This window comes from Kwoniella shandongensis, chromosome 7 (genome assembly GCF_008629635.2).
Source record: "Kwoniella shandongensis chromosome 7, complete sequence".
Taxonomy (NCBI): Eukaryota; Fungi; Basidiomycota; class Tremellomycetes; order Tremellales; family Cryptococcaceae; genus Kwoniella; species Kwoniella shandongensis.
In genome coordinates this window covers 450,513-464,256 of record NC_089293.1, presented here as the reverse complement: position 1 = coordinate 464,256, position 13,744 = coordinate 450,513, and the positions used below count along the sequence as shown (strand labels likewise).

At 49.9% G+C, this 13,744-nt stretch overlaps 4 protein-coding genes across 4 annotated transcripts; 3 read left to right on the top strand and 1 right to left on the bottom strand.

Annotated features, from left to right (window-relative positions):
- Positions 1-1,704: 1,704 nt before the first annotated feature.
- On the top strand, positions 1,705-5,415 carry CI109_104043 (uncharacterized protein; the record flags this gene model as incomplete). The annotated part of the gene is made up of 8 exons (XM_032005226.1): positions 1,705-1,817; positions 1,887-2,002; positions 2,071-2,927; positions 2,996-3,187; positions 3,241-3,354; positions 3,408-3,858; positions 3,914-5,112; positions 5,179-5,415. The coding sequence occupies 8 exons, from the start codon at positions 1,705-1,707 to the stop codon at positions 5,413-5,415; spliced, it is 3,279 nt and encodes a 1,092-aa protein (XP_031860460.1).
- A 370-nt stretch (positions 5,416-5,785) lies between these two features.
- Positions 5,786-8,378, top strand: CI109_104042 (uncharacterized protein; the record flags this gene model as incomplete). Its single annotated transcript, XM_032005227.2, has 10 exons — positions 5,786-5,884; positions 6,044-6,471; positions 6,616-6,664; positions 6,757-6,869; positions 7,008-7,362; positions 7,436-7,588; positions 7,650-7,723; positions 7,785-7,890; positions 7,965-8,123; positions 8,187-8,378. The coding sequence occupies 10 exons, from the start codon at positions 5,786-5,788 to the stop codon at positions 8,376-8,378; spliced, it is 1,728 nt and encodes a 575-aa protein (XP_031860461.2).
- A 575-nt stretch (positions 8,379-8,953) lies between these two features.
- On the bottom strand, positions 8,954-11,081 carry CI109_104041 (uncharacterized protein; the record flags this gene model as incomplete). The annotated part of the gene is made up of 3 exons (XM_032005228.1): positions 8,954-10,228; positions 10,294-10,580; positions 10,646-11,081. The coding sequence occupies 3 exons, from the start codon at positions 11,079-11,081 to the stop codon at positions 8,954-8,956; spliced, it is 1,998 nt and encodes a 665-aa protein (XP_031860462.1).
- A 540-nt stretch (positions 11,082-11,621) lies between these two features.
- Positions 11,622-13,386, top strand: CI109_104040 (uncharacterized protein; the record flags this gene model as incomplete). The annotated part of the gene is made up of 5 exons (XM_032005229.1): positions 11,622-12,062; positions 12,130-12,414; positions 12,477-12,629; positions 12,686-12,957; positions 13,020-13,386. 5 exons carry the CDS (start codon positions 11,622-11,624, stop codon positions 13,384-13,386), a joined length of 1,518 nt encoding a protein of 505 aa, XP_031860463.1.
- Between the last annotated feature and the right edge of the window lie 358 nt (positions 13,387-13,744).

Sequence of the window (13,744 nt, the reverse complement as noted above, 5' to 3'; positions counted from 1 at the left end):
GTGATGGTCGATACTAATATACCCAACTCTGCGGTAGCATCCTGGACTACAGAAGGGAAGCCATGCTATGGTGGCGCAAGTAAAAGAAGCTATCAGCAGTAGAAAACCCTGAACCAGAAAAGAGAGACTTTCAATCGGAGGAGGCGCGTTTACCGTTCTGACAAAAAAGATGGTCAATACATGGTGTATGGTGAAGTTTGATGGCATGTCAGAGAGCGGCCTCCAGTCAATCTTTTGACTCATCGACGCATGCATGCATGCATCAGCTGACGATATTCGTCACATTCGAAAGAGATCGCCGTCGATGGTCCATCCCGTTGACACTGTATAATACAGTGAGTGATTGGTGGTCCGGATAAAACGAAAACAAGGTTGGAGGGTGCAAAGTTGAATCTCTTTGTATTATGCTATTTTCACACGCGTCTCACCAGTTGGAACAAAAAGAAAATCCAACAAACCCATGTACAGACAGACACTCAACAGTGCTTCTTCATCATCTCTCGATTGGATCTCGATACAACACAATACATACACGACCGACAATAACAAGCTACCTTCTTTGTGTGTGCTTCTTCTTTCTTCTCTTCATCTCTTTTGTAGTTGCTTTCCCTTACTATTCGATTCGATAAACTCTCATTCAACGCTCCACCAACGATTACTTTCTCCTTTGCAACCGACCAGTCGTAATCACAACACGCAACACGCAACAACCATCCATCAATCACAGCTGCTGGCAGCTCTTCTATCATCACACACATACAACAGTGACTACTTTGCTCACTGGAAGAAATAGAGGATAGACTTCGATTACTTTGTCGTCATAGAGAAGAGCAGGGGCCTCTTTTTCACCTCAGCATCATCATCATCAAACACGCTCGGACATCCAGAGACAGAGTGTCAACGGGGTTTCATCGACGACCAGATTCGAGAATATCTACATCGGTATTACTTTGAACGCCCATCCGACTTCCAGCCATCAATCAATTATCAACCTTGACTTGTCGTCAACGGTCGATATCAAGATCATCTTACTGCAAATCGTTCACGCTAGGACCATTCTCACTGTTCGGATTTCGGGTCAACACGTTTCCCAATCAAGACTCCACTTGACACACGGTCCCATCGTTCGATACGTGGCGATCCAAGTTATCTCTTCACTCCTCACTGCGGAGGGAGATCAATCAATCAATCAACCAACATCGAGGACCTTCATTTCGCACAAACCCTCCTTTAACTATTTTGGTTCTTTACCAATATACCGAGATCATCCGTCAATCCTGACCCTCTTTCGATTAGGCCCATCCACCTACTCTCATCTGCAAAGGTGTCCCTTCGACTTCGGCCTACCTCTATCTCGAAGCGTCCATCTACCAAAGGCAGGTATTTGTACACCCATTAATCCTCCTTTGTGGCCAGGCCCCCCACTTGTTCATTAGGATATCCTTCACCTCCTCTCGACCACTGTATCGAGTCTACAGCACCACGATAGCAGGGCTCTAGCACGTCCTACTACTACGCTCTACCTCCTCTGTTCTCACTGGTCGATTTTGATCTCACCAGTCTCTGCGCGCCCGTTCGGTCCCGTACCCCCCTACATTTAGTCTCCTCCTTCACTACTGGCCACGTCAGTCACTAGCGCAGTGCCCTTCTCGGCCTGCAACTTGTCCATTATCACTCCACGACCATCAGAGACCAAATCATCCGATGTCAATATCCGGTTCTATATCTCGAAAGAGAGTAGGCTCTGTGAGCCAGAGAGGGGGTTACGAGGGTTTACCCCCATTGGATATACAAAGTATACAGATGCCATCCAACCCGTGAGTCAAATCCTCGTGCCTAGTGGCCACAGGTAGAGACGCTTACGACCTTTGCCGCTGGACGTTTAGACAAAACGCCCTCGCTCTCAAGACAGCAGCGCTGTCATCGACCAAATCATTGTATCAAACATGCTCTATCCTCAGAAAGAGATTACGTTGTGTAGAGGATTTCCAGCCTTTTTTGGGTATGTGCACTGTCCACGCTTTGCGTCAGTTGGGCTCCGTGGGTACATCTGCTGATACTTCTGTGCAGAGCAACCGCCCGGTGCTGAACCTCTCGACGTTGTCTCTCACATTTGCCACACATTCCGACTCGGCTCCCCACTCTGTCACCTCTACAACCTCCTCATCCCCTCATTCGTTGACCCAACCTCCTCCCTCTATGCCGATCTCCCCGCTCCACCCCAGATCGAATACGACCTCCCACATTTCTACGACTCACCAGACGGCGTGCGGAATTGGGCGAAACGCCCCGATAACGCAAAGCCTTGCCAGAGATATATCGCTTCCTTCTGCATGGCGATGAAGAAGCGCAGGGAGGAGGGGCGATGGCACAGTGACATGTGGGCACTGCACGAATTGTGGGGAAAGAGTACCGGGGATGAGATCGAAGCATACGACTCGACAGGTTTAATGAAAGTGCTTCACACCGTCGAGGAGATGTTGGACCATCTGCCTGAATCAGCAATGTCACCTCTCTCTCCGAACACACCATACACCAACTCATCCTCATTACAACTCTCCGCGCTTCGTACTCAATCTCGACAATCCTACGATCTGCCATTTTCAATGGGCGGAACAGGTCCTGGCGCCGGTGCAGTTGCGAACATGGCCGCCACCATGAATGGTGGTGTTCACATTGACAACTCACGAAATGGAGCGGAAACACCGTCACCGACTGGCGAGGACATGCAACGAGGCCTATCCAAATCATCAGCGGATGCCAACGCCTTCAAATCGGTCGAGGAGTTGGTAGCGAGCGAGAAATCCTATGTCCAGGAATTAGAGATCCTGGTCAGATGCTCTCAGGAGATGCTGGCGGCTCAGCTAGTTTCAACGGAGACCAACCATCAGATGTTCTCCAACTTGGGCAAAATTCTGGATTTCCACGTGAGTTCGGAAGCCTTCGATAAGTCGATTTAACTACACGCGATGGTTCACTGACGTTGATTGTACAGAGAAAATTCCTGATCAAGCTTGAGATGGAGTACGAACCTATCCAAGAGGGCCGAGGACCGAAAGCGTGGGCAGAAGGTGTATGGGGCAGACCGTTCATCACCAGCGAACCGGAGTTTGACTGCTATGGACCATACTGCGCCAACTATCTCGACGCTATCACCGTCGTCAATGAGCAAATGCCCAATCTTTTGGTAGGTTAACGTAGACACCAAACCTGTGGTATATAAGCTGACATGTCACATAGCGTGGGAAAGAGTTGCCTGCGTCGCAAAAGCCTTGTCTGGATCCTCAGACCGAACTGCAAGCTTTCATGATCAAGCCTATCCAACGAATCACCAAATACGGACTGCTACTCGATGTGAGCTTTTTGCGTTCTCCAGTCACAATGATTTTGCTAAATATCGCACACAGGCAATCCTCCATGCCACTGCAAAGCACGAGTATCCATACCGGCCCGAGCTTGAGGAAGGTTACGCTGCTGTCAAGCGTATCGCCAACAGTATCAATGAAGTGACCGACTTCAAAGCCAAGCAAGCGACTGTCCGAGAGCTTCTGGATCGTGTGGAGGATTGGAAAGGCCATGAGCTCGACAAGTTCGGTGATCTCTGGCTTGATGACCATTTCACTGTGACCAAGGCCGATCAACCGAGAGAGTACCACGTGTTCTTGTTCGAGAAGATGATGCTCTGTTGCAAGGAAGTGATGCCGGAGAGGAAGAAATCCAGCAAGAACTCGAGCATGCTGAGAAAGGACAAGACGGCCAGCAAAGGCTCCATGCCAGAGAAGCGAAAACTGGCCTTGAAGGGAAGGATTTTCGTTTCTAACATCAACAGAGCTACATTGTTGCCTATTGAGCCAAGTCGTGAGTTTAGTGTGGCGATTGGACGCCGGATCGGGTAGACTAACAATCCGCCTAGCGACCGAACCGTATGGTGCGCCACGCGTTTGTATCGCATGGACAGTCCCTCATCGACACCCCAATGGCTGGCACGAGGAGCAGGAAGACTCCTTCATCATGATCGGTAAGACCGAGGATCAGATGAAGAGATGGGCAGACAAGGTGATGGAGCTGGCCAATGCGGAACGGAAAAAGCAAGAGGAGTACCGAAACAGTCGATCTCATCTCAGCGGTCGATTCTCCGGCTCCGAAAAGCAATATCAACAATCTACTTTCGCTCCCCCTACTCCCGCTTCTGAACATCCCCCATACTCCCTTCCTCCTCCACTGCCAAACCAGGCTAGTCACTTCAACTCGCAAGAGGACGATGACGAGGACGGATTGCGAAGCGGAAGGACGACACCAAGCATGTCTGGACATGGGTCCTACACTTCGGTCCATCCATCGACAGGTCGACGTGTGCAGAGTCAACAAAGCGTGCCTGCAGCTGTGCAAGCCGAGTTCAGGGCTCGTGCTTTGACGGAAGACCAGTTCGGGCCCAGTATGACCCAATGGAGAAGTCAACAACCGATGCCGCCACCTCTGCCTCGACTGACTTCGGCAATGTCGGCAATGTCAACTGCGTCAGAGGCATCCTTCGGTATGGGTCCTAGCAGTGCTCGACCCCCGATCGGCATGAGGCAGATGAGCATATCGAAATTGCAACGTGCCGACGAGACAGAGGAGGATTCACCAACTGAGCAAAGAGATACCTTCAACCGATACGGTGTTCCAAGGGGAATGGTACGAGCACCGTCACACGGCGTGGCACCGAGCGTACCTTATCCTCCACCATTGAGAAATCGAAGTGCATCTAGTCCAAATGTCTACCAACAACCGAAAGTTCACGCTGCTCCTCCTTTACCGAACACAGCGTCAGGGAACGGCAGTTGGACAAATGGTCACGTTGCATTCAGTCCTCCATCGATGACAGACGGTCTTGCGACTAGTAGCTCGTCAACGCTCGTTGGTGGAACGGCATACTTTACTAAGCGCATGAGTGGTGGCAAGAGGTCAAGTGGGGAGAGTCACTCGACCGAGACATCAGAGACTTCAGATCAACAGAGTCCGGCGACACCGTATGGGAGTGTTCCCGGCGACCCTAGGGGTCCTACGCCAGTCTCCAGGCAGAACAGCGGGGAAGGTGCAAATATGCTCATCAAATTACGTTGTGGCGATGTGAGTGGTTGAGCTGTTTTGCATTCACAGTGAGCAACTGAGCTGACATGGTCGTCTTTGTCGCAGGACCACTTCTTCATTGGTGTGCCGACAGAGATCAACTTCCCAACGTTGTATCAGAAGATTCTGAAGAAGATCAGAATATGCAGTCCCAACCGAGGGATAAGCGACACCCCGCTCCAGATCAAGTGGATCGATTCGGACGAAGATGAGATCACGATCAAGTGTGATGCGGATATAGAAGCGATGTTTGGCGAGTGTAAAGATGTCGGAGCGACACATGTTAATTTGGTCGCGAGATAGGTTAGAGCGAGTGAGGATCTCAAGGGCCAATGGGAAGGGAGGTGGATTGGGCGTCACCTTTAAGACGAAACACGCTTCGTACAGTCTTTTTGGGTATCTCCTTTCGTTTGACCGAGTCAGTTTAACGATTTTGTTTTATTTGTGGTAGTTTCTTCGGTCTTGGATTACGAGTATGGTTTCTCCCACCCATTTGTATTACGAACACGTACAGTACTTGCGGATCACACTCATCACAGAGTCAATAGTGAAGAGATAGAGTAGGACGGATAAAAACGGAAGGATATGACCTTGTAATGTAATGTAATAGTTTGTGCGATCATCAGTTGGTCTATGAGATGCGAACGGCTGCAGCCAAATCTAAGTCTGCAGGATGTACGGATACACATTCGTGAACGAAAGAGCAGCTGCATTGTGCAGCAGACTACTGCTACCATTTTGTACGACTTTAGTTGGCGGAGAAGGACCAAGAGTGAGTGACGTCAATCCGCCCACCGCCGCGCCTCCACCTACCACTACTATGGAGACCGTCGTTTGCCCTCACCCAACCACAATAACAAACGTCAACACCTCTACTTTGATAGTAGCAAGTTGACCAATCATTGAACTCTTGCCTTGTGCACTATTACAGAATGTGCAACAAGGTGGAAAGATGATCCGATACGTCTTCAGAACTTTCAGCTCGTCGGCTGAGCTGGCCACTCTACGATTCTCGAGCCGAACGCTATCGACAAATAGCTTAACATCGACTTGGACAACCGCAACCTCGTCTTCATCTTCGACGAAGTTAAGACCTCCATTCACGTTCTCTCAGCCGACACACCGATCTACGATCAAATCACCCCCAAGTTATACCTCCATACGCTCAATTTCGACAAGACCACGAGCTTCATCACAAAGACTCCTCAATGGAACAACGTTCGTCGTCCCTCGCCGAGCTTTCCATCCTTCTCCACGAAGTCAAGATGTATTTTTCGTGGCTATGCCAGCGTTGAAATCTGGGTTGTTGAATCTGACTCGGTTCAGTCTGATCTTCTTACCGTTTGTGTTTCGATACAAGTGAGTGTTTGCTGTTTCCAACAACTCGACATAGGTGAAAAGCTACCACTGAATTGGGCGCTGATCTACGTGGATCGTCTTCGCCTTCCGTTGTGTCGATATCGCTTATCGATGTACTTTGCTAACCCTCGTTCTACTCGATAGGTTATGGAAAAAGTACAAAAAGACAGCATGGCTCCTCATCCAACTTCCTGTACGTCTTTTCACGCATCAATCTTTCCTGCACAACAACTTGCTCGAAAACTTCCGCTTATCACTGTGCTATCACTCGTGCCCCTCTCGCAGATCTTCGCAGTTTGTATCGTACTGGCGCTCGGACTTGATCAAAGTGAGAGGACGGGGAGATGGAGATTGTTGTTGATGTCAGAGCATGAGGAGATGGCTTGGTCTAGACGAAAGTGAGTGCCGCGCAGGTGATCAAGAAACCCCATTCGGGCACTGGTCTCGCTCATCCCTATGCGCCGCTCACTCTGCCGCCAATGTCAACTTGGATGACATCCTCTGCTCTCTTGCTAACTCTTTGCCTTGCCCTTTAGACACCAAGAAGTCCTACGTAACGACGGACTCCTCCTCTTACCTTCTACCGATCCCCGTTCTCTCCAAGTCTCACGAGTGATGACCCGACTGATCACCGCCCTCGACGAACAAGATCGACACTTCGTCTCCGGTGCTTCCTGGCCGCCTAAACAACCCCAAAACCTATCTCGCGTGATATCAGAACGCGAATTACTCCAAGCGCAAGGAATGGGTAAATTGGGTAGTGAAGTGAGCTTTGAACCCAGCGGTAAGGCAAAGTCGACAGTCAGTATGCCGTTCAGACCGGCTAGTAGTAATCCCTTGAAGAGATTGGAATTGGAGACGGCAGATTGGAACTTGTATGTCATAGATTCGGTGAGTGCGCGCGGGCCCCTTGACCTTTCATGGCGAAGCTCACATCTTTGCGTTTGCCCTTTCGTCCCTACAGCCTCAGCTCAACGCGTTCGCCCTACCTAGCAAAGACGTGTTCGTCTACACCGGTCTGCTGAATACCTTACCTGCGGACGATACCATCCTAGCGGCTGTACTCGCGCACGAGATCGCACACGTCGCGCTGAGGCATAGCGTGGAGAACCTCGGGGTGAGTTGACTCTTCCGGGCTACTCCCACTGGGTTTGATTGTTGACATCATTGCTTTCTAGTTCCTCAACATCGCTGCCGTGGCGTTCGACGTCCTGCGAGGTATCTCCTTCGCTCTGACCATCTCATTCCCATTGTGAGCTGCTCACTTCCACTCTGAATATTGGTTCATGGCTCATCGCATGCTCAATCCGCAGCATCACCGATTCCGCTGGGATGTTTATCAATTGGCTCAACGATGTGGTGGCCGAAAGAGCTTACTCAAGAAAACTAGAACAAGAAGCGGATGCTGTAGGCTTAGAGGTACGTCATTGCCTCTTCCTCGTTTTGGTCGTATCGCCAGCTCAGCTCATCTTAACATCGTTCATCTGGTACAGATCATGGCCACGGCAGGATATGATCCTCGCGCAGCCACGGACTTGTGGGAACTCATGGCGGCTGTGGAAGTAGATGCCGCTGCGGCCGGTCATCCAATCAGCATAGAAAACCGTTTCGCCCTTTTGAGAACCCATCCAACGAGCGAAGCGAGATTAGAGGTGTGTTTCGGAGAACTTCATCTGGAGGGAAACCGTTTGACTGATGATTGGCATGATTCTTAGGCACTGGAGAAAGATATGCCGGACGCTATGAAACGTTGGAAAGCGTGCTCTTTGAAGATCCGCCAACAACAACAACATCAACAAGCGCTAAAAGAGACACAAACAGAAGCGAAACATATGACACCGGAGGAAATTGCAAAGAAAGCAGAGGAGATCGTGGCTGAAGTGGACGGAGTGAGATCGACAGCCTAATCACTTCAAGCCAGATGGACAGAAGGTGCAGTGATTATCGGATTGTATCAAATCAACTGCGAAAGGTAATTAGGAATTGGAGGGTTCGAGTTCAATAATGATATTATGACCATGCATGTGAGTTACCCCGGAAGGAGGTACGGATATAATTGATGCAATGCAATGGCCGAGGCCCAGAGATCGTGATAATGTACCCACGATCGAAAGTCCAACTCAGAAAATGACGGTACTTGAAAGCACAACATTATAACATATCGCTTCGAAAGCACAAGTTGGAGAAGCGAGCATACTCTACGAACTATTGTATATCAACATGGACTGATACTGATACTAGAATCCCAAAACAACGGCGTAACAAAGCGTCCCAACTAGCATATTCACGACACCACACCCTCCTTCTCCGCGACAAGCCACTTTACAGTATACCCTTCTTCCTCTTTCCCAATGGCACCTTTCTTTCCAACCTCCACCCTCGAGATTGTTCGCTGCCCCTCGTCCCACCCACACTCCGATCTCCAACCCAACAATCGAGTCGTAAGGCCCCACCGAACGTGACAAACCCTCCGCTCGACCCCTTACCGATGATACATCGCCGGAACAGGTTTTGCCCAAATGACCGTCTCCTTCCTCTTTCTCTTCCATTCCTCTTCCTCCTCTTCTTCTCTCTTCCTTCGCAACTCTTCCTCCTCTCTCTCTTTCGCTTCTATCTTTTGCCTGACGATCGCATCGAAATGTGCTCTTTGAGCAGCACGTTGTTGTGATGCTTTACCGGGTGTATGACCACGTACTGGTACCGTAGGTTGTAGAGTTGTTTTTCTCGACCCGGACGCATGTGTCGTGGTTGGGCCTTTATTTCGAGTCGATGAAGAAGAAGAGGTGGAAGTGCTCGTGGCGAGACGCTCAAAGACACCTCTTCGAGAAGCAAGGTCTTGCGCTCTTTCCACATCTCGTACTCTCACAGGTTGACCAGCTGACGACGCTCCTTTCCCAGGAGGGGGAAGACGAGCGAGAGCAGCAGATGTGAAAGCCGATGTGGTAGTGGGACGATTTGACTTTTGGATGTTATCGTTCTGTAGGCGTGAAGGTTGGAGTGGTTGTCGGTGGATTTGTTTGGTTGCCATGTTTGTTTTTGCGGTAGTGGCTTGAGGCTTGACTGAAGTCGTGGAGGGAGGTTGAGGTTTCGTGCGTACATGCAAAGGTCGAGAGAAGTGTATCGGTCTAGTCAAAGGCGCGACTAGGGGGCGCCGCGATGGTTGACCTGCACGATGAATCGGTACCGGCTTCCCGCAGACAGGTCTGGCCGGCTTCTCGACCACCTCAACAGCACCATCCGTGGCTACCTCGTCCTTTGTTTCGGTCTCCTGCTCGTCTGCCTTGTCCAGAGTCTCATCGTACTTCAACGGACCTGCCGAAGGTGATGGCTTAAGTAACCCGGAGAAGAAACTGACAACCTTTTCCGACATGGATTCGCGGCGCGAAGATTGGTTCGCAGGCGGGGTCTGAGTGGACAATTGACTGTCTTGCAATGTCTTAGACACGTGAGGGGAAGGTAACTCAGTGGGCTGTGATGACTTCGGCCTGGGTGTCGATGAGAACAAATCGTGCTGGCTTTCGATCGGATTGGATAGTTGGCTGTCTTTCTGAGAACTGGGTAAAGACATTGCGGGTCGTGCAGGTGGTGGGATGTCAGCTGGAGATGGCTTTTCAGTCGCCGAGTTGGTAATTGAAGTGTCGTCCGAGCTTTCACTTGTCGGCGTAAGGATTGAAGACTTCGCCAAATAGCGAGCGAGGGCTGAGGTTGTGCTTTGCGTCTGTCCTACCGTCTCCGCTCGACTCGGGGCAACGTGTTTCTACCAAACCGTTTTTAACTTATCAATACTTCGTCACCATTTTGAGGGATCTCGTCGTTACTCACCTGTACTGCCCCACTGGCAGCGAAGCCACTCGGTGCTTGCCTTTCCCTCTCTCCATCTTTCCGTCGGATAGCATCCTTCAGCCTCGAGCTTGCTGTGTTCAAAGCAGCCGGTCGCGACGAGGTTGACGAGGACAAAGAACTGGGTTGAGAAGATGAAGACGACGATGAGGAAGGCAGAGGGAGAGACGGAAGCATGGGCGATATTGAGCTGGAGGAACTTGAACGTCGATTGGAGTCGGATAATCGTCGTTTGTAGAGATCATCTCGGATTGGCGTAGGTGGTTTGACTGATAGTTGAGCGTATGTCAGTTGAACAAGCCAATTCATATCAGAAGTCTGGGAGATTACTCACTCTTCTTCGATGAGGTTTGACTAGATAACAACGACTGGCTCCCTTCCCTCTTATGTACACTGTTCGATACAGTAGAAACGGTACTACTCTCCGATCTCGCCCTGTCTGCTGTTGTCGTCGTCGTTGTTATCTCTCGTGACTCTCGCCTGGTTATTGTCTCTTCTATCCTCGTCGCGTCCACTTCTTCAGGCAGGTAATCCCCCAAATCAAGTGTCACATCCGCCCATCCTTTTTCTTGCTGGGGAGTCGTTCCGCGTGAACCGGATGCAACAGGAGTATTTTGAGTCTTGGTGTCGAAAGATGTTTGTGCTTCTCCCCATTCTGATTCTGATCCAAGTGATATATCTCCAAAGATGGGTTGAGCGTTGAGAAGTAACGATTCGTCAGCAAATCGGGAAGTAGGCAGCCATGGCGTCGGCGGTGGTTGGGCAGGCATGTTAGATGCGTGAGTGAGCAAGGATGAGTGGAGACCGAGAATGTGCGAGAGGATAAATGAAGAGATGGGCGGCAAGAGGAAAATCAGTCGGGTTGGTGATGTTTGTGTTGATCAACTGCCACGCTTTTAGATGGGGGGACGTAGTAAGGAGATCCGTCCTCGATGATTCTTCCATATCTGTGTCGTTATAGACCGCCATGCATGGTATGCACGTTGTTTCATCCCTCATATGATACACGGTGGGAGATGTCCGCACGCATATAGGATACATGGATGGTGATATGACTGAATGGATTCAGCAGAGATTAGATACCGCAAAGACATGACGATGGGATCTTGCCCTAAAGCGGATAAAAGAACGGGATGCGATGATCAATGACGTACGAGAGAGCGACAAACCAAAAAATCAATCGGGTCCCCTTGTGGCCTTGGCGATCATCATCATCCTCCTCAACAATCCTATATCTTAAACCATCTCATTGCTGTCTTCTCCTTCTTATTACCGTCTCCTCTACCACATTCTCATCTTCTTCGTTGAGGATGTTACTCCCTCTCACCCTCGCCACTGCGAGTCTCTTACTCTCATCGTCGACATCAGCCTTACCAGCCCAACAACAACCTTTTACCGTGGAGATCCCTTCGACCTCCAACCTCACCACCCTCGAAACCACCCATGGTCAAATCAACCCCCTTAAACATCTCTCTGCCATCTCACCTTTCTTCATCCCTAATGAAGAACCCACCCCTCTCCCGAAAGGATGTCATCTCACTCGTGTAAGCTTGTTGATTCGACATTCGAGCATTTTGGGCAACGACGATGAATTTGAACAGACAATGAAACCGTTCATAGACAAAATCGCAGGGATGGACAAGAACAAGATTCCAGAGGAAGGAGAGTGGAGTTTCCTGAGAGATTGGGAGAGTCCGATCGTCGAGGAGAACTTGGAACAGCTCAGTAAGAGGGGAAAGAAGGATGCAAAGGTGAGCCTGGAGTAAAATCTACCACGACGCGATATGCCTGAGCTGATCACAATATCTCCCATTATAGTTCTTGGGCAAATACATTCGTAAACAGTACGACGAACTTTTCCCTTCAAAGAAAGAAGGCGACGTCAAGCAATCCAAGCATAAGAAGAAGAAGGGTTCTTCCAACCCGCCTTACAAAGTGTGGACAGCGAGTTCGGGACGTGATATCGAAACTGCCAAAGCGTACATTCTCGGATCTTTCCCATCTCATCAGTCGGGAGATGATGGTGAAGGTGATGGAGAGGTGGTCCAGCTTGTCAAAGTGCCAAACAAGGCTAGAGATTGGGATAGATCTTTGACGCCTCACGTGAGTGTCTTCGGACTTTGTGCTTCCATTCGCACAGCCTGCTGACGAGCTGTTACGAGCAGAAGGCCTGCAGTACTTTTGAGAAGCTTAGTTCCCTCGAACCCGCAAACCAATGGTTGGCAGTCTATGCACCCAAAGTCAAAGAGAGATTGAGCGGTCTTATGCCCGAAGTCGCAAAGGAGTTGAACGACCAAGATATTCTCGCGATGCAAATGGTGAGAAAGCCGCTTCTTCACTTCACTCAGGTCATATATTGACTTTGGTATTGTAGCTTTGTGGATACGAGACGATTGCGCAAGGCAACTCACCATTCTGCCATCTTTTCACCGACGAGGAATGGTTGGATGTCGAATACTACTTTGACGTTCGATTCCATTATATGATGGGATACGGTTCATCTCTCGCTCCTTATCTCGGTATGCCGTGGGCTAAGACTGCAAAGCACCTTCTTGCGGGCAAGGACACGGATGGTAACGGACATCCTAAAGCCTTCAAGGGTCTTCCCGGACCCAAACTTCCTCCCAATGCCACTCACACTCAATTGTAAGTCTGACTCTCATACTCCCCGATTTCTGCTGTCAAGCTAATAACATGCGTCGAAACAGACTCCACCCTTCGTTCACCCACCGAGAATCGCCAGCCTTCGTCGCAGTCTTCCTCAATCTTTTCAACTCCACCTCGCACGCACATCCCGCGTCTGAAGCCCCAGCACTCGATCATCGTGTTCCCGACCGAGCATGGCGAACATCCCACGTCGTCTCTTTCTTGGGTCACATCGCCTTGGAACGATTCCACCACAAGCACAATGGCGACTATGTCCGAGCTGTGGTCAATGGAAGACACGAGATCATGTCAGGTTGTGAGGATGGTCTGGACGGGAGTTGTAAGTGGAAGACGTTCCATGATTGGATCACCGAGAGAGCGGAGAGATGGGGTGATTGGGAGTCGGTCTGTGACAAGAAGGAGGAGTAAGGCTGGGAAGACGCTCTGAGAAGGACGATCTAAGCACCAAGTGCATAGACGTGTAGACCTTATAGTCTAGTCGATCTGTAGTGAATCAGTGTGATCTTTGCCCATCTGTATTATATCAATAGCAGCTCAAACACGCTTATCAGACTCCACATGCACGGACTTTTGGTTTCACTGTACAATCAACACTATCACTGCCATAAGACAAGATACACATAGGGTCCAGATCCGAAAGCCTGATGGATGATATTGGGCTTGTATCTACTATCCCTCCTTCCCAGCCACTGTGAGATCGGTACAAGCCTGACTTCCGCAAGGAACAAGATTGTTTCTAGGGTTATCTCATGCGGGCAGTTGCAAT